The following is a 21342-nucleotide window of genomic DNA, read 5'->3' on the forward strand; positions in this document are numbered from 1 at the left end:
ATTTTCATTAAGTTGAAAATACTTTGTAATTTCTCATGTGATTTCTTTTAATCTGTGAGTTATTTAGAAGTACATTGCCTAATTTCCAAATACTTTAGGCTTTTCCAGTTATCTGTTACTGATTTCTAGTTTAATTCCATTGTGGTTAGGAGATATACTCTGTACAACTTCAGTTCCCTCATATGTACATGAGTAGTTATCTACAAAATCAAGGGGACTTTCTACCCAACTCCAGAGTTTGTGTGCATTTCTCTCTCTTAGCAGCTTCCTCCTCTCTCATACTTTGCAAATTGTAGTAACCTTGGCTTCCTCAATTCTGATCTGTTTCTTTAACTGTGAGATCTCAGAAATTACTTTCTCTTTCTCATGCTGAGGACTGGAAAGATGAGATATCTACAGGCGGGAAGATGGGGTAATTTTACAGCTCATCTTGTTTGTTTCCTGTCTCTCAGGGGTCACAGTCCTGCATTTCATGTTGTCCAGTGCCTGAAAAAACATTGTTTCATTGATTTTTGTCCAGTTATCTGGTTGTCTGAGGCAAGATAGTAAGTCTAGTTCCCGTTACTCCATTATGGCCAAAAGCCTGGATCCTAATCTTACCATTTTTTGGCCTGAGTATTTGATTTTATCCTCTGTACTGATTCTTTTCATCTTTCAATATGCTCAAGTCTCTCTTGCAGTACAAAGAATATAAAAGAAGACCAAGCTCAGGTTGTCTTTATTTACCGATTTATCTCTCCTCTGCCTTTTACAGTCAAACTTTTTGAAATGGTCTCTAACATCCTTGCTTCTCAAAATTGTTACTTGTGGTCTCGCAGAATCTGCATCACTTGCATACTTGTCAGAAATGTAGCCAGGCTCCACCCTAAATTTTTACAGAATCAGAATTTTAGCAGGATTTAACAAGGTGATTATGCAAACTAAAATTTGAGAAGTGCTGTTGTTCATTTTATAGGCTCTTATTTCTTCATTTTTCATTTGTTCCTGAGTGCATCGTAGTCTGGTGTCTGTCTTCACTACACCACTAAATCTGCTCTTGCCTAGGTCATCAACGACCCTTTCAATATATATATCCAATGAATGAGTGGCCAATTTGTATTGTACTCTCAGCAAGTCATCCTCATTCTTTTTTTTTTTTTTTTTTTTTTTTGGTGTAAATTACTCTCTTTATTTGCATAACTGGTTTATTTTTTTAATAAATTTATTTTTTATTGGTGTTCAATTTGCCAACATATAGAATAACACCCAGTGCTCATCCCATCAAGTGCCCCCCTTGGTGCCCGTCACCCAGTCACCCCCACCCCCTGCCCACCTCCCCTTCCACCACCCCTAGTTCGTTTCCCAGAGTTAGGAGTCTCTCATGTTCTGTCTCCCTTTCTGATATTTCCCACTCATTTTTTCTCCTTTCCCCTTTATTCCCTTTCACTATTTTTTATATTCCCCAAATGAATGAGACCATATAATGTTTGTCCTTCTCCGGTTGACTTATTTCACTCAGCATAATACCCTCCAGGTCCATCCACGTTGAAGCAAATGGTGGGTATTTGTTGTTTCTAATGGCTGAGGAATATTCCATTGTATACATAGACCACATCTTCTTTATCCATTCATCTTTCAATGGACACCGAGGCTCCTTCCACAGTTTGGCTATTGTGGACATTGCTGCTATTATAAACATCGGGGTGCAGGTGTCCCGGTGTTTCACAGCATCTGTATCTTTGGGGTAAATCCCCAGCAGTGCAATTGCTGGGTCGTAGGGCAGATCTATTTTGCATCCTCATTCTTTTCTTTTCTTTTCTTTTCTTTTCTTTTCTTTTCTTTTCTTTTCTTTTCTTTTCTTTTCTTTTCTTCCTTTCCTTTTCCTTTTCCTTTTTCTTTTCTTTTCTTTTCTTTTCTTTTCTTTTCTTTTCTTTTCTTTTCTTTTCTTCTTTTCTTTTTTTTCCTTTCGGCTTCTGGGATGTCTGCTCTCTTGTCCTCTGACCTATGTGACTTTTGTAGGCTTGCTTTTTCCCCCTGCCTTTCCCTTAAATGTTAGTGTTTTGCAGAATGTGGTCCTTGACTCTCTTCAGATTTTACATTTCTTATTATATCTCATTTTCTCTTGCAACTTCAGTTTCAACATGTATCATGAATGGAATTCATGAATTCAACATGAATCTCTACAAAGTTCCAAGCTTGTATGTCATCCACACCTGTGTTCCATAAACACCTTAAATTCTCCACATTTATAGCAGACACCCTGATCTTCCCAGCTGTGTCCTCAGTGACTGGCACCTCCATTCAGCCATTGTCCAAGCCAGAAACTCCTCAGTCACCCTTGACTCCTCCACTGCCCTTACTCTACATTTACTCACTCTCACTTCCACATTTAATCATTCTCCAGGGTTTATTGATTTGACCCTAAAGATTCTTCAGATCTTTCCATCTCTTAGTTACTGTTGCTACTTTTCCTAAATAGTACTTCATCGGGTTTCAACCAAGATGGCTATAGTGGCTTCCTAACTGGTTTCCTTCTCTCTAGCCTTCTCAAACAAATCTCCATTGTGCAGCAAGCACTGTACTTCTAATTAGAAGTAAATGTGATCTTCACTTCTTATCTTAAAGCCTTTGCCAAACTTACTAACTTCTTAGCATGTAAAAATCCTTACAATCTCTCCTTGCCTACTCACTTCTGAATTTCTTTAGATATTTTTGCCCCTTCCACCATATTTTTTCCACAAAAGCCTTGTTTCTAGGCTTTTGCACCTGCTGTTCCATTGATGATGCATTCTGCTCTTTACTGGCTGGGCTCCTATTCATCCCTTAGGTTTCATGTTAATAATCATGTTTTACATGAATGTCCTCTCTGACTCTCTAGGGCTCTTCACTTCTTTCTCTGCCCTTGTACACACTCTGTCATGGCTTCCACCATGTTGTTGTTATTGTGTTTGTATGAGCCATGATTATATCATTATGTGTTTCCATTGTCAGCACTCTGAGAGTAGGTACTACTGTCTTACTGTTATAATTTAAGTACGTAGCATCCTTCATTCATTCAACAATATTTATTGAGTACCCACTATAGATGCCAGGCAAGATTCCTGCTCTCATCAAGCTTGTATTATGGGGATGGGAGTGGATTAGGGTGAAGTGAGAAATAAAGAATTTTGTTCTTATGTATAGTGGATCCTTAGTAATTTTTTTGAAATATTTTTTTTTTTTTTAAAGATTTTATTTATTTATTCATGATAGTCACACAGAGAGAGAGAGAGAGGCAGAGACACAGGCAGAGGGAGAAGCAGGCTCCATGCAGGGAGCCCGATGTGGGATTCGATCCCGGGTCTCCAGGATCGCGCCCCGGGCCAAAGGCAGGCGCCAAACCGCTGCGCCACCCAGGGATCCCAATTTTTTTGAAATATTAATGTATAAATTATTTTAACAAACCCTTGAAGTCCATAAATCTTTGATGTCATTGTTACTGACTTAAGCTTGAAACTTTGCTCTCTAAAAATTTAATACACCTTTTTTGATTAGAGTAAGCTGTGGTAATTAGGTTATTATTCAGAGCCTTTTACTTTACCTAATTTTGTTTTTATTTTATCTAGTTTCCCTGAACAAAGCTAGGTAAACAAAGGCTATTATAAGTACACTTTATAAATAGTAGTGAGAAGTAATGTTTAACTTCAAAACTAGAAAAATGAAATAGCCAAATATTTTAAATAATAACAAATATAAATTATTAAGTCATAATGAAGGTCAAGACCTAGATCCTGAAATCAGAAAAATTTCTCCTCAAATAGCTAAAATATAGATTTAATAATCAGTAGGTTATCTGAAATTGGTAGACTATGTGGAATACTTTCCTTAAAATGCTGTTACTTTATTAATTTTTAACCAATTATATGAAAACATGATAGTAAATTCATTTAAAAATCTTATATACCAAGGCCTTCATTTAAGTATTTTTTTTGTAAACATCACAGATTGTGATTAACTGAAGCAAAAAAGGAATTTATTGGTATGATGTCAAGTAGCTTAAAGGATCAATGGAAAAACTAAACCAAACAAATGGCCACTGGTTCATTTGGGCCAAAGAGATTATTTTTTCTTAAATTATAACTCTTCTGGGTTATTTAATTAATTCCACCTCTCTGAATATTTTTGCATTCTGATGCCTAAGAGTATATGCTATGTATTACATAGTTTCTGGCATATTATAATTGCTTAGATAATCAATAACCTAATACAGTGTTTTTCTCTCTCTATTTTAATACTGCAAAAGTATCAAGAAATAAGGGTATTTTCCTACATAACATTACCATTAATCACATCTATGAAAATTAAAGTTAATTCAATAATATTGTTTAACATATTCAAAATTTAAATTAACTCAATTATTTTCTATTTTTTGTAGCCCAAGGCAGCATAAAAGTTCACTTATTGCATTGTTTTTGTCTCTTTAGTCTCTTTTCATCTAGAACAATCCTCTTGCCTTTGTTTTTCATGACACTGACTTCTTTTAGTAGAGCCCAGGCAGTTGTCTTATAGAATGTTTTAAGTTTCAGATTTCGATAGTTATTTCCTCATGCCTAAATTTACTATTTTTTAAAAGATTTTATTTATTTATTCTTGAGAGAGAGAGAGAGAGGCAGAGACACAGGCAGAGGGAGAAGCAGGCTCCATGCAGGGAGCCCGACGTGGGACTCGATCCTGGAACTCCAAGATCACACCCTGGGCCGAAGGCAGGTGCTAAACCACTGAGCCACCTGAGCTGCCCTCATGCCTAGCTTTAGATGAAATGCTTTTAGCAAGAATATTGCAATGTTTCTTACTGCATCCCATCAGAACATGCATGATGTCAGGTTTCTCACTACTGCTAATACTGAACTTGATCACTTAGTTAAGGTGGTGACCTCTAGATTGCTGTCCATTATGAAGGTACATTTTCTACTTTGTGATTAACAAGTAATTTGTGGTTGACACTCTAGACTTGTGTAACTGTCCTTTTTGCCTAAATCTTTTACCCAATTCATCAATTAAAAATTATTTCTTTAATTTTTTATTAAAAGTTTCTAAGAAGTTTAGTTTCCAAATAGACATTTTGGAGTAGGTGTTAGACGGTGCCAGTAGTTGCTTAAAATACTTTAATTTTTCCTGTTTAGATGGTAGACCACTTGTTTATATTTGACAGTGAAAAGAGCTTTGCTTTGATCCTTTACATCTGCGGTCATGATTCATAATCTTTTACCCTTTGCAGAAATAATGCAACGTTTTTTCTTTAGAAGGAACTTGTTTGGGGCTCCTGGGTAGCTCAGTCAATTAAGTGTCTGGTGATTTCGGCTCAGGTCACAATATCATGGATTGTGAGATTGAGCCCTGTGTCCAGCTCTGCACATAGTGGGGAATCTGCTTGAGATTCTCTTCCTCTCCCCTTCCACTCCTGACCCCCATGCGTGATCGCTCTCTCTTTCTAAAGCAAGTGAATAAATCTTAAAAAAAAAAAAACCACACACATTTGTTTTAAAGCAAATGAATGAAGGGTAGCATGTGTCCAGGAGAAATATAATGCAAACCACATACATAATTTTAAAATTTCCACGTACCACATTAGGAAAGTAAAAACAAAACAGGTAGACTTAATTTTAATGATACATTTCATTTAAATAATTATTTCCAAAATATTTTAAGATATAATCAGTATTAAAGTAATTATGGAGATTTTTTAAAAGATTTATTTAATTATTCATGACACAGAGAGAGGCAGAGACATAGGTAGAGGGAGAAGCAAGCTCCTCGCAGGGAGCTGGTTGCGGAACTTGATCCCAGATCCCAGGATCACACCCCAAGCCGAAGGCAGACACTCAACCGCTGAGCCACTCAGGTGTCCCTAACAAGATATTTAATATTCTTTGTGTGTATGCACACTCACTAGGGCTTTTAAAATCCAGTGTGTTTCTTATACATAAAGAAAATCTTAATTTAGATTAGTCACTTTTCAAATTCTCAATAGCCACATGTCACTAAAGTGACTACTGTATTGAACAGTGCAGGTTTAATGGTTATGGTCTTGGGCACAAGGGAGCCAAATTGATTTCTTTCAGATCTTACCTTCTCCATAGCTAGCTTCATGACTTTGGGCAAATTATTTGTTCTCTTTGTGGCTCAGGGTTTTTTTGCCGTAAGTGAGGATAACACCTACCACTAGGGTTGTAAGACTTACACAGGTAAAGCACTAAAACTAGTAGTAACTGTTCAGTGAATGTTAACTATTATAATTATTATACCTTTAGGCTTCATTCTCTGATTCCCATTCTGTCTTAGAAGAATCCTTGTATTTTGGGCCACCTGGGTGGCACAGTCAGTTAAGCGTCTGACTCTTGATTTCAGCTCAGGTTGTGATCTCAGGTTTGTGAGATGGAGCCCCACATTGGGCTGCACACTCAGCATGGAGTCTGCTTAAGACTGTCTCTCCCTCTCTGCCTCTCTCCTGTGCATATGCGTGCTCACTCTCTCTCAAATTAATTAATTAATTAATTAAAAGAAGTATCCTTGTATTTTATTAGGCTAGGACTAGATCTTGGATCTTTTGCTGTTTTATATCTTATTGTTTCTAGCCCTCAGTCTCTTGCTTTATCTCTGCTGTGCTGACTTTGTAAACCAATAACATAAACTAGATTTTCCAGGACAGTTTTGATTTCAAGTGTTCTCTCCTCCTGTTGCCATAATTCATTGAAATGAATGGCTCTGCAGATGTTAATGAGTTAATAAAGGATTTGTCCTTATGATTTAAAAATCTCACAAAAGGGGTAGCCCGGGTAGCTCAGAGGTTTAGCGCTACCTTCAGCCCAGGGTGTGATCCTGGAGACCCGGGATCAAGTCCCATATCAGGCTCCCTGCATGGAGATTCCTTCTCCCTCTGCCTGTGTCTCTGCCTCTCTCTCTCTCTCTTTCTCTCTGTCTATCATGAATAAATAAGTAAAATCTTAAAAAAAAAGTTTGAGAGCTACAGTAGATTGGGTTATTAAAAAGTTGACCCACAAATACCTCTTTACTACAAAAGTCTGTGTAATAGTAAGATGGTATATTAGCATGTGTAGGAGAGGCAGTCTTGTATATTCATAAGTGTGGTTGTATTAGAGTTTTTTAGAATGTGGGTTTTTTTTTTTTTGAGAGAGAGAGCAGAGGTGGGAGAGAGAGAGGGGGAGAGAGAGAATCTTAAGCAGGCTCCACACCCAGTGGGAAGCCCGTCTTGGAGCTCCATCTCACAACCCTGAGATCATTACCTGAGCTGAAATCAAGAGTTGGATGCTCAACCAACTGTGCCACTCAGCTGCCTCTAGAATGTGTTTTAAAATAGTTAAGTATCCGTTTTCATATTAGGTCAAGGTAGGTGTAGATAATTGAAAAGTATTCAATGAAGACCTGCAAAGGAGATATCCTTTTTAAAAATAATTTGATAACTTACTGTGATAAAACATTTTGTGGGGCACTTGGGTGGCTCAGTGGGTTAAGCATCTGCCTTTGGCTTAGGTCATGGTCTCAGAGTTGTGAGATGGAGCCCTGCGACTGGCTGCTTCTCCCTCTCCCTCTCCTTCTGTGCTCGCTCTCTCTTTCTCAAATAAATAAAATCTTAAAAAATAAAACAAAAACATTTTGTACTCAGAATGCTAGTAAAGTACTATATTCAAAATGGTAGAAGAATATGACACTACTTAATAATCAAAGAAATATTAAAGTATAAAACAATATCACAGTTCAGATATTTGGATTATACTTGCAAGTTACTTTTTTTAAAAAAAATCTATTTATTTATTGAGAGAGAGAGAGTGCGAGCAGGAGGAGGAGGGGCAGAGGGAGTGACTCTTCAAATAGACTTCCCACTGAGCTGGGAGCCCAGTGGGGGGGAGTGGAGCCTCGATCCCATGACCCACGAAATCATCACTCTGGCTGAAACCAAAAATTGTATGCCAACCACCTGAGCCACCTAGGCACCCTTGCAAGCTGCTTTTCACAATATATTATAATTGAGCGCATATTTTCATTAGTATGCTATGGAAAAGTAGAACTGAAAAATACTCTTTGTTTCAGAAATTTAAAATACTCTGCAGCAAGTACTGTATAAAATGTCTTAGGAAAATCTTCTGGCTACAACTAACAAAAAGTTGCTCATAAGATATTTTCATTAAAGGTTCTGTACAATTAATGTGAAAATTCTTACATTTTTCTCATCTAGCAGAATGAAAAATACACAGATTTTGAGCTGAAATATAAATATTGCTAATATCGTTGGCATGTTAAACTAAGACTGTTATTAACATAACTTTTCTTAGAATTGTCTTACAGAATTTCCATGTAACTGTTCAGAACGTTGGTGGTATTATTTGCAGGTTATCAGATTGCACTTAGTCTTCTTACCAATTATATAGAAGTTATTATAAAATATTAATACTTTGACACTTTAAAAAGTGATATTAAAACATTTTTACAAAAGACAGATTTGAAGTTATTGAATGTTAAATTTTTGAGTCTGAGGTTGATTTTAGAAATGATTGGAGATTTGATGGAATACGAAGTCACTAAGAATACTCATACATCATTACATACTGGCCCAGCTTGCCTTCACCTTTCCAACCTTAGGATCCTGAAAAGGATACAAACAAGACACAGAAACCAAGGTACAAATAGCAAGTAGCAATAGCAAAACAGGGATTACTTGAATACTCTCATGAAGTCTAGCCTTTTACCAGGGGAGACAGGCCTTAAAAACAGAGAAAGTGAATGGCTGGGAAGAGCATAGAAAGGGTGGGATTAGGAGCCATGGACCTTCACACAGATAGTTGTCAGAGAAGACCTCTTTCGAAGTGACAGGTGGTTGAAACGTGGAAGATGAGAGGAAGCTAGCTCTGGATGGAAGGGTGGGTGCAGAGTAAGTGTTCAGGGAGGGGGTACCACAAATGCAAAGGCTTTATTTAATATGGGAAAGAATGTAGCTTGTTCAAGAAATTGAAGAATGTGACCAGAGTTTACTGAGTTGGAAGGAGCATGATGTGAGATTAGGTTGTAAAGAGTCAGGGACCAGATTGTGCAGTGCTTTTTGATTGCCATGGTGATGAATTGGATTTTACATTCACTGTAATGGGGGAGCTGTTGAAAAATTAGGCAGAGGAGAAAGATGTATAGATTTGAGTTTTAAGAACACTTTTACTGTTATTTTATATGTAATGGTCAAAATGTGATTAAAAGTAAAAAAAAAAATAAGATCCATATTTTGCATAGCAGTTTCTAAAATGTGACTGGTGAAAACTAAGGTGCTACATATTAGTTTGGGAGAAAATATTGTAGGCTTTTGAACTCTGAATAGTCACTTTTCATTGAGGGCTTATCTGCCAAGCAGTGAGGTTAGGTGCTTTATACCTGTCTTCACAGAGATTTCCTTGAAAGGAGGGCATTGTTTTTCCTGTTTTATAAGGGAGAGAATTTTAGATACAGAGAGAAATTAACTAGAATAGCAGAGCTAGAATTAATCATGTCTGCTTGACTTCCTTTTACAAAAGAGTTTTCCACTCTGGCTGTTTTTTTGTGGGTTGGGGGGAGAGGAGGAAGGCTGAAAATTGAAGAAAAGGAAAGCACTCTTATAATAACAGATGTTTCATGAATAAACTCAGTTTTCATTTTGGGAGAATGTTTGGGAAAGTAGGTGCTATAAATTAGAGTAATCCGATTACATTTCCCTAATAGGATATTAGTGGCCTGTAAAAGAATTTCAGGTCTAGCTTTGGTTAGAAGTTGACATCTGCTGTTTTATGATCTACCCATACCATCACAGTTTTTCAAAGCGTAAGTATATCAGGCGACTAAAACCATCCATGTAATATAAACAGCTAACCACATGCCTTACTTGAAATACCAGGGAAGGAGTTCCATGTCCTGTAGATTTAGTCTTTGGAGAAATTAGCTCTGCAGGGCAGAGAGGGGCTGAGCTCTGGAGCTGGGAGCACTAATTGTTATGTAGCAAAGCAGGGTGGAAAACATTTAACTCCTAAGTATTGCTTGTTTGTAATCAATAATGTGAATATATTTATTTTATTGAGTCCTTTGAATACAGTATTATTTGAACTTTCTAATTTTTAGACTTTTTGGTTTAAGATTGAGAACTTGAAGCAAGAGAAACTAAATTATATGGTGAGAATAGATACCAAAGGATCAGGAAGTATGAAATGTAGGATTTACAGACTGACTGGATGGATACTATGGTCAAAAGTAATGTTATTAAGGAATAAAAGAGGTATGAAGTCCTTTGACATTAGTATCTTAGTTTATAAAGAAAACACAGTTTTCATAGGTTGAATGACATTATGTACAGAATGCTTACATTTGTAGGTTTGTAAAAAGGCTCTCTTATCTTTCTGTCCTGCATTTCTGCTGCTGTCAAACTTTGAACCTCTGTGGGCAAAAAGATAGGTTTCATTTTATTTCTTCCAGTATTCAAATACTGTATGTAATTTTTTTGCTCTGGGCACGATAAAATTTAGGATTATTGGCCATGCTGGTATGTAAGTGATATGATTTGTTGATATTTGGGGGGGGGGGGAATTACAACTGAAATAAGTTCCCTGTGGATATTTTCCTTTCATAAGATAGAATTCTATCAAGAAGTGTGAAGTATTTTATCAAAAAGTGAGGAATAGTCTATCAAGAAGTGAGAGCTATTCCATTAAAAAGTGAGAAATTTGCAGAGACTGCAAAATGTAGGAGAGATCAGACAAGATCATCAGAATAATGTGTATCGTGACTGTGGTCATAGTAAACTCAAATTAAGCAAACTTAAGTGAATAGGGAATTAGGACCCTGGTGGGAATTATAGGCCAGTTTTTATACAAAGTCAGCTAAGGAGTGAGTGTCTGTTACGCTTCTACTGTGACAAAGGAAAAATAGTTAAAGAAACGGTGATAGATCTGAGCACTGGGTGTTTTAAGTGATGAATCACTGAATTCTGCTCCTGGAACCAATATTGCACTGTATGTTAACTAAAATTTAAATAAAAATCAATTAAAAAAAAAGAAATGGTGATAGATCTTTATTTTTTCTTTTTTTCTTTTTTTGGTGATAGATCTTTAAAAAAAACCCAAAAACTCCTGTTCCCAAGAAAGGATTACTTATTACCAGCAACAAAAAGTTATTTTGTTATTAAAAAGGAAAAAGATGACAAGAAGGATGCATCAGCAATTGTTCATATTTTAATAAGTAAGCAGTACAGAAATCCGTGGAATAAAAAGTCTTCCCCCCTGTATGCTCTCCCATCAGTAGCTGAATCCCACTACTTTCCCTGGGAGAAAACACTGTTAAACTATGTTTATTCTTTTAGCTTTTTCCCTACATTATTTTTATTTTTAAGATTTTATTTATTTTAATGTTTTTAAAGATTTTATTTATTTACCCATGATACACACACACACACACACACACACACACACACACACAGAGGCAGAGACCCAGGCAGAGGGAGAAGCAGGCTCCATGCAGGGAGCCTGACATGGGACTCGATCCCGGGTGTCCAGGACCACACCCTGGGCTGAAGACGGCACTAAACCGCTGAGCCACCCGGGCTGCCCTATTTATTTATTTTAGAGAAAGCACACGTATGAGCAGGGAGGGAGTGCAGAGGGGGAGAATCTCAAGCATACTCCCTGCTGAGCGTGGAGCCTGATGTGGGACTCAGTCCTACCATCCTGAGATCATAACCTAAGCCAAAATCAGGAGTCAGACTTAACCTACTGAGCCACCCAGTAATTTTTTTTAATTTATTTTATTTTATTTTATTTTATTTATTTATGATAAGCACACAGTGAGAGAGAGAGAGAAGCAGAGACATAGGTAGAGGGAGAAGCAGGCTCCATGCACTGGGAGCCTGATGTGGGATTTGATCCCGGGTCTCCAGGATCGCGCCCTGGGCCAAAGGCAGGCACCAAACCGCTGCGCCACCCAGGGATCCCGCCACCCAGTAATTTAATGATATTTGCATTTAAATATATACATATACATATATATTCATTTACGTATATATTTTTATGTAAGTAAGGTCATACTACATGCATTTTGCACTTGAATATTTTTTATTTAACAGTATATATATTTTAGCAATTTTTGAGTGTTGATATGTGAATATGCCCCAGACTTTTCATGTTGCCCCCACTCTTGTGCAGACTATGTATGAAAATAGCTTTATTTCTGCTTGAATAGTATTGTGTTTTATGTAAGTATTCACACAATAGCAAAGGCGAAAGAGAAAATTAAAAGTCAACTGAAATCTCACCACCCTGAGATAATCTGCATTTTAATGGTTTTTGAAAAACCTACCCCTTTAGGTATTCACACAAGTGTGCACATCACCCACACCTACCACATATTCATATAGTATTTATAAAGGGATTATACACACAAGTTGATTTTTATTATGAAATTAATTTCTATGTGTGTGAAGATCTTTACCCACTCACTCTTGTACTTCCTCCCAGTAAATCAGTGGTAACAACCTGGGTTAGCTTTCCTATTTTCTCAGTGCTCGTACCGTCATATGCATATGACATTTTATTATTTATATATGTCTGCATTGTTCATTTTCCCAGAATTCATTCCAAATCAGCTGAAATGGGACTCACTTATTTTTTACTGGCTAAATATTTTAAGGCAGAAGTCAGTAAAGTATAGTCAATGGATCAAATCCATCCTGCTGCTTGTTTTTATAAATATTTATTGAAACACGGCCTCATCCATTTTTTTATTGAGTGACATGGCTTAAAATTATTTGTTATGTGTAATATATTTCCTCTCAGTCTTGTCATATTTTTCTTTGTTATATTTGCCATGAAATTTTTTTTTTAATTTTTATTTATTTATGATAGTCACAGAGAAAGAGAGAGAGAGAGGCAGAGACTCAGGCAGAGGGAGAAGCAGGCTCCATGCACTGGGAGCCCGATGTGGGATTCGATCCCAGGTCTCCAGGATCGCGCCCTGGGCCAAAGGCAGGCGCCAAACCGGTGCGCCACCCAGGGATCCCTGCCATGAAATTTTTAAAATTTAAATGCAATGAAGTGAAGTATATCTATCTTTTCTAACTTTGAAGTTCTCTATTTTGATTGAAAACATTGCTTGACTCCAGAGTTATTCTTGTATTTTCCTAAATTTTAAAAAAAAGATTTATTTATTTGAGAGAGACAGTGAGTGAGAGAGAGCCTGCATGCACACAAGTGGTGGGGGAGCAGGGGTAGAGGGGCAGAGAGAGAGAGGGAAAAGCAGACTCTGCTGAGCAGGGAGCCAGATGTGGGCTCTATCCCAGGACTTTGAGATCATGACCTTAGCTGAAAGCAGACCCTTAACCAGCTGAGCCACCCAGGCGCCCCCTAAAATTCTTTTACAAAGTTTTTTCGTTGGTTTGAAATGTATTTTTTCTATATGTGTATGAGTGGCATTATAGTGTAGTGTGCTTAACATCCAGACCAGAGTCTATTATTCTATTCAGGTTCTATTATTTACTACTTGTGTGATCTTGGACAAGCTATTTAACATTTCTATGCTTTAGTTTTCTCCTCTAAAATGAGGATAATAATAGTACCTATCTCATAAGATAGTAGTGGAGATTGAGTAGTTAGTATGTAGAGAGTGTTTAGAGCAGTCTTATACATAGAAACATGTTGTGTTTATTGTTATCACATGTTATAAGTAGGCTTCTTATTTTTCCCTCATGTTGATAACCAGTTGTCCTAGAAACATTTATTGAGTAGTTCATTCTTTTCCCCAGTTGATATCAAATGCCATCTCTGTTGCATATTAAGTTTCCAAATATTTATTTATTTGTTTGTTTTGTGGCTCTCTAGCCTGTTATGTGGCTCTGTTTATCCCTGCTTCCAGAGCCATAGTGGCTTAATAAATACTGAAAACTGATGACTGCAGTCCCTTTACTTTGTTCTTCTAAATTGTTTTGCCTCTTCTTGGCTTTCTTTGCTTTTCTATATAACTTTTTAATGACTTATCAAAACTTACAAAACCCTGTTTATTAATCTTACATAGAAGAGAGTGATACTAATTGACTAATATTGGAATGGAACCTGTGGTTTTGTTAATACTTCAAGCAGTGGAAGTTTTTAGAAGTTGGTTGGTTGTATCACCTAAAGATTAATACCATCCATTGTGGTAAATGGACATTGGGGACATGGTGAATGATAATACTATAGAAAGATTGTAAGCTTCTAAGTGCCAAACTATCCTCAGATACCCCAGGGCACCTCGCAGAACTCCGAGGGGTATTTTAAATTGTCTACGACGGGATGAGAGCACTGGGTGTTCTGCTATATGTTGGCAAATTGAACTCCAATTAAAAAAAAAACAAAAAACAAAAAACTTTCTAAGGAAATGCAGCGACATCTGTTGGACACAGTGCAAACTTCTAGGTCAAGGTAGTTTACAGTTTCTTTTTTATTTATTTTTATTTTTTGGTTTATTTTTTTTTTATTGGAGTTCGATCATTTCTAATGGCATGTATTCGTCATTTCTAATGGCTGAGGAATATTCCGTTGTGTGCATAGACCACATCTTCTTTATCCATTCATCTTTCAGTAGACACCGAGGCTCTTTCCACAGTTTGGCTATTGTGGACATTGCTGCTATAAACATTGGGGTGCAGGTGTCCTGGCGTTTCACTGCATCCGTACCTTTGGGGTAAATCTCCAGCAGTGCAATTGCTGGGTCGTAGGGCAGATCTATTTTTAACTCTTTGAGGAACCTCTACATAGTTTTCCAGAGTGTCTGCACCAGTTCTCATTCCCACCAACAGTGCAAGAGGGTTCCCCTTTCTCCACATCCTCTCCAACATTTGTTGTTTCCTGTCTTGCTAATTTTCCCCATTCTCACTGATGTGAGGTGGGATCTCATTGTGGTTTTGGTTTGTATTTCCCTGATGGCAAGTGATGCGGGTAGTTTACAGTTTCAACGTTTGATTATGCTACCTTCATTTTAGTGCTGTGATGTTTATGGAATTGGGTTTCGGTGTTTGCTGGGATAAATACCAAGTACCATGCACAAGTCAGTGTGGAACAGGAAATGAAGATGGCAGTATCCAATTTGATTTCAAAGTTTGAGAACTCATGCAGTGTCTAGTTGGTGTACACATCCCATAATAACTAATTGTGGTTGTTTAAAAGTTAAAATAGTTTTCAACTTACGTGTATGATTTTTTTTTAATAGGAAATACTAACTTGGGACATAAATATTGATTCATTTGTCTGAACCTATTACATGAAACCGAACTGTTAGGTATTTCTTTTAGCTGAGGGAATTCATGAAAAAAAATAACTAAAAAAATAAGGGCACCAGGAACCAAGAAACTTTGGGAACTTCTGTCCTTAACAAACAAGTGATTACAAATATTTAAAATTAAGAACATTTGAAGTTCTGTGTAGGTACTGTATGCCATGCCTGCTTGTAACAAGTTGAAACTAAGTAATCTCATCTGGGCACCAGGGACAGACAGTATTTCTGAGAAAGCAGTATTTAAACTGGGCTTGAAGGAAGACTCAAGGTTCATTGGAGAGGGATGATGGTGGGACTAGCTTGTGTGAAGAGGGCAGGAGCTGTGGGGGTGACAGGTGCAGTAAGCCTTAGAGGGTGGGGGGGAGGTGATGCTGGGGGAAGGCTGGACAGTGGGCAGAGGCCAGGGCACACAGCCTAGAAGTCCAGTTAGGGAGTTTATTTAGATTCCTTTATAAAGGGCAGTGTCAAGCCTTTGAGGGATTTTAAGTGAAGGAATAGTACCTTAGGTCACTGTATGTTTACTGAGGGAAAAAAATACAAAGATGATATACATAAATATTTAAGGAATGCTGTATTCTAAGTAATACAGAGTGCATATTTATGGTAATATTTTGAAGGGCCTTGATATTCAGACATTCTTTGCAGGCATATACTCTCAAGTTGGCTGATATGGGCTTTTAAAATGAAAGGAAACCGAAAGCAAGATAGAATGTTAAGCTGTGAAACATTTACATTTGTGTAATTATTTTTTAAATGGCAAAAATTTTGTCCAAATTTTAAAATGAAATTTGTTTATTAGTAGTTATTTATACTTATTTTAATTTGTTAATCTTGTATATTTTTACTGCCAATCTAATACATTTTATCTCTTAAGTTCCTGAATTGTTTAGTTTGGGTGGTATAATAAAGATTTAGTATTACACAGGAATGGTATAAAAGTAATTTATCTTAGTTTAGCTATCATTTTGTACTGCCCTGGAGTTGATATTTTTATTTATTTTACTTTAGTATCAATGTAACATTTTTTACAGTAATAAGAAGCAAATCACTGCAGGTTACTTCTGAAAAATTCCTAAGCTCATTCTCAAGAGTTTTAATAAGGCCTAAAGAATCAATTTCATAACCATCAAGTAGAGATGGAACCCACGTCGTGGTGTTTGAGGGAGGAAGATTAGTCTGTTTGGAATTTGATTAGCATTGTAAGTGTTAGAAAAGCTTAAAACAAGTGAGTATTATTTTCTTTCCTCTGCCAGTATGTTTCATATTTACTTAGAACCATTCTTTCATTATGTAATAAAGAGCTAGTGTCATCCTTAAATTCACAATATAAACTATAGATAAAGGGATGTGTAGGTACATTTTAAAACAGTCTTGGTTTCATTTATTGGACTAAGCCTCCCTAATTGCTCACATGAAGAAATCTGATTAGAATTGATTATAGTCTGATTGCAAGGGAGTTGGTCAGTATTCTTTTTGAAGAAAAGAGGTAAAGCTTAAAGTTGGAAAGTTTTCTTTGGCTTAAAATATAAGACTTATAGCAAATGAAACAAAAATTATGTTCTTCTCATGTTCAAGGAACTAAGAAAAATTAAACTGATCCCTCCTCTGCTCTTTACATCAAAACTAATTCAGGGGCGCCTGAGTGGCTCTGTTGGTTAAGCATCTGACTCTTGATCTCAGCCCAGGCCTTGACCTCAGGGTTGTGAGTTCCCTACTTAAAAAAAATGAATTCTAGATGAAGATTAAATGTAGAAAATTAAATCACAAACGTACTAGCATAAAACAAGGCTAAAATTTTTTATAATCTTGGAATAAAAATCCTTTTAACAGATTTAATTTTAAGTAAAGTTTGTTTTCTTATGACAAAAATAAAGTCAAAGTGGAAAAAGGAATATTTGCAAATCATAATAGCTATGCCCAAAGATTGCTAAATCAATAGGATGAGTAATCCACTAGAAAAATGGATAAAGTATATGTATGGTGAATTTATGAAAGAAATATAGCCAACAAACATACCTTATTAATAATAACAAAGAATCATTTCAATTTTTTGCTTCCTTTCTGAATCATAGAATATTTCGCTTTGAATAAAATAATTTTAAATATTTATAAATCCAATTGTAGAGTTTGAAATAAAACTTTTATTAGATATTCATAAATCTAATAAGGTTGGATTATCTCATCTGGCAGGGTCTTTTTTCTCCTCTTCTTCTAAATGGGTCATATTTTTATTTCCTAGTAAAATAAATTTTATTTATTAGACCCTCATAGTGAAATGACTTCTTATATATCGTATCCAAAGAGCATAATTATTTAACAATAATTTTTATTCAAATGATATTTTCTTACAGAAATAGAAGAAGAAAGTTTTGCTTAGCTTTGTTCTTTTTGTTATTTTTGTAGGATCCAGCATTCGAACATTCACTCCATTTTATTTTCTGGTGGAACCAGTGGATACACTCTCAGTTAGAGGCTCTTCTGTTATATTGAACTGTTCAGCATATTCTGAACCTTCTCCAAAAATTGAATGGAAAAAAGATGGAACTTTTTTAAACTTAGTATCAGATGACCGACGCCAGCTTCTCCCAGATGGGTCTTTATTTATCAGCAATGTGGTGCATTCCAAACACAATAAACCTGATGAAGGTTATTATCAGTGTGTGGCCACTGTTGAGAGTCTTGGAACCATTGTCAGCAGGACAGCCAAGCTCACAGTAGCAGGTAAGTTGTTTTTAAGTAATTTATTTGTATTTTCGAATTTTTATAGAGGGTATATCTTGATAAGAAGCAGTATTATCCTAGAGTTTTGATTTTGGTAACAAGAAATATTCATTTAACAAGTATCAATTGAGCATCTGCTAGGCATATGAGATTATGCTAAAACTTGCCTTCAGGAATAAACTGTAGCACTTTTCCACTTAGTCATTTAGATTGCTTGCAGTTGGGATCAGAAGTATTAAGGCCGTTCTTCTTTTTAACTTGGAAATGACAGAGGAAGTTGTATAGGAAAATTGATTCCTTTTGATTGCTAACTTTTATCCTCCCAGCATAATGTCTCTGTAAAACTTGCCATATAGCCAGAATCTTGGTTCCTTTATGCCCCAGCCAAGGAAATGACATTTAATTGGATTAATTATTTAAAAACCTGTAGGATATGGGTAGGAAGGTGAAGAGCAGAAAGTTGTAAAGAGACAAACATGCACTCCCCTTCAGAGCATTCTTATTTGAAGAATAATGGAAAGTGTAAGCTGCATAAGTCATACTGGTCATAGGCACTGGTATTCCTCAGGCCAGTGTTTCTTCACTTGAGTACTGGATGAAATAGTTTTGCTAAGGGTCACATTGTACAAAAATTGTCTTACATTTAAGTCTTATGTTTATACTCATCTTGCTAAAATGCTCACATTTAGAAAAAAGAACAAGACTGACAGACTAGCTCCCCATTTCCCGCTCACTCTAGGCTGTTTGCTCATTCGTTCAGAGTATGATGGCTCTTTGTCTCTTTGGAACCAGATACTCAAAGCTGAATTTGAGTGTGATATAAAGCTACTGTAATTATTCCATACTCACAGACTGAGGATGGAAAAAGAAAGGGGGAGGGGGAGTCACTTCTTTTAATAATTAGCCTTTCCTCTTTTCTTTTTTTTTCCTTCTTCCTTCTTTTCCTTTTTTCCTTCCTTTTTTCCTTTCCTTTCCTTCCCTCCCTCCCTTTCTTCCTTTAATCTGCTTGCCAGGCTTTCTCCAACATGTTGATAAATAAGTTAGCATTATGACTGCCCCTACAGTGTCACTTAGGTGAGTTCCTGTTTTATCATTTATGTTCTTTTATTTTTTTAAAGATTTTATTTATTTATTGATAAGACACACAGAGAGAGAGGCAGAGACACAGGCAGTGGGAGAAACAGGCTCCTTGAGAGGAGCCCAATGTAGGACTTGATCCCGGAATTCCAGGATCACGCCCTGAGCCAAAGGCAGATGCTCAACCACTGAGCCACGGAGGCATCCCTATCATTTATGTTCTTAAGCTGGACTTTAATCGGGACTTTTGGTCTCAGCTGTCTCCCACAGCCATTCACCAAGTGATTTCTGCTTCCTAGTTTCTCTGTACATGATCCTGAGGCTACGTGTCATCATCCCTCACCACACACAGCCTTGTACCTGTCTGCTGCCTCATTTTTCCTCGTCCAGTCCAGTGGTAAGGCTCTTTCCTCACCCTTCAGGAGCTCTTTGGTGACATCATCAGGAGGATGTCTAAACTCTGGCACACACCTCTAGATCTTTTCATGAGTTGGCCTCCAGTTCTCCAGCCTTCCTCCTTTCCTCCCTCCCTCCCTCCTTTCCTTCCGTCCTTCCTCCCTCCTTTAAGAGAGAGGGGTGATGGTGGGAAAGGGCAGAAAAAGAGAGAATCTCAAGCAGATTTCGCACTGAGCGCAGAACCCAATGCGGGACTGTCCCAGGACCTTGAGATCATGACTTGAGCTGAAATCAAGAGTCAGACACTTAACCGACTGAACCACCAGCTTCATTTTCTAGCACTTCATTCTCCCTCAGTCCCTGCCCTCTACCATCATCATCAGTGGGACCACCTTCACCATATTTTAAGCTCTGCCAATACTGAATATTTTCAAATTCCTTTTGTTCTCTGCCTCTGGCCTGCTCATGACTACCTCACTGCCTATTAAGCCTGTCCTCTACTTCTTCCTTTCTTTCTACTCTGCTGGGTCTGTCCATCCTTCTTTTTTAGCTTTTATACCTGCAGGAAGCATTTTTTGGCCTAATATCTTAGTAAACAGTCAATTTTAATACAATATAATCAATTATTTGGCTGCAGACAAGATTCTATAGGAGAGTTATTTAACTCATTCATAGCCTGAGTATCAGGAGGAAATGATATCTGAGCTAAGATATGAATAAAATTTCTTTTAATAGTTGCATAGTATCCATTGTATACATATACTGTGATTCATCTAAAAGACTCCCTTTTTGATGAACAGTTAGATGAATAAAAATTGTTTGATGTTAAAAGCAGTTCTATAGTGAACAATCTTTTATAAATTTCTAAAGAAAAGATTATTGCAATTAGTAATTCTACTAGTTGCTGGATTGTACAATGTACTTTGTGTGTGTATATATATGATTTTTAAAAGAACACTGCACTATTTGGCTGTTCCTCAAAATTTTAACCAGAGTTACCTTATGACTGAGCAATTCCATTTCTATGTACCAAATCAAGAGAAATGAATAAATAGGTTTGTACAACAATTTGTGCATGAATGGTTATAGCAGCATTATCTGTAACAGGCAAAAAGTGGAAACAACCTATCAGGTGATGATTAGGTAACCAAAATGTGGTATATTTGTACCTGGAATGTTATTCAGAAATAAAGAGGAGTGAAATTCTCATATGTACTGCAACCAGGATAAACCTGAAAGACATGATGCTAAGTGAAAGAAGCCAGTCACAAAAAAAATCATGTATCATATGACTTCGTATGTATGAAATATCCAGAAGAAGCAAATATGAAGAGCCAAGCAATAGATTGGTGGTCTTCTAGGGCTGAGGATGGGGGGAGGGAGATGAGGGCACAGGGGACTGAGTGGGTGAGTGCAGGAAATGGAAAATGACTGCAAGTGAGTACACAGTTTCTTTGGAGGATGATGAAAATGTTCTCCAATTAGGTTATAGTGATGGTTACACAACTCTCTGTGTATACTAAAAACCATTGAACTGTAGACTTTAAATGATAAACTTTATGGTCTATAAATTGTATCTCAATAAAACTTTTTTTTTTTTTCCGCAAAAAAGATACTGCTAAATTGCCATTCTAAAAGAACATTTGTTAGTGTTCTTTGGTCGCAAGCAATAGAAATGGATTCTGGCCAAGTTAAGTAAGAAGGGGAATTTTTGAAAGAACACTAAGTAGGTAGCTCATAAAATTAAATAGGAGAAGTCGTCTTCTCTGCACTCATTTCTCCACAGCAGAAATTTTTGTTTTACTGCCTGGGCAGTAGCCCAGCTGTGAGTGTTTTGTGTGTAAAGGTGGAGGAATTGGGTGG

The 21342-nt window shown here is 36.7% G+C and overlaps 1 protein-coding gene across 6 annotated transcripts in view; it reads left to right on the plus strand.

Moving 5' to 3' along the window:
• NEO1 (neogenin 1) overlaps positions 1-21342 on the plus strand; it is a 235113-nt gene that overhangs the window by 48731 nt on the left and 165040 nt on the right. For all 6 annotated transcript variants that reach the window (XM_038580915.1, XM_038580918.1, XM_038580917.1 and 3 more), the window contains exon 2: positions 17689-18006. In XM_038580915.1, the coding sequence (XP_038436843.1) occupies positions 17689-18006 (318 nt within the window). The remainder of the gene's footprint in view (positions 1-17688; positions 18007-21342) is intronic.

The sequence above is a fragment of the Canis lupus genome, chromosome 30, assembly GCF_011100685.1.
Source record: "Canis lupus familiaris isolate Mischka breed German Shepherd chromosome 30, alternate assembly UU_Cfam_GSD_1.0, whole genome shotgun sequence".
Classification (NCBI taxonomy): Eukaryota; Metazoa; Chordata; class Mammalia; order Carnivora; family Canidae; genus Canis; species Canis lupus.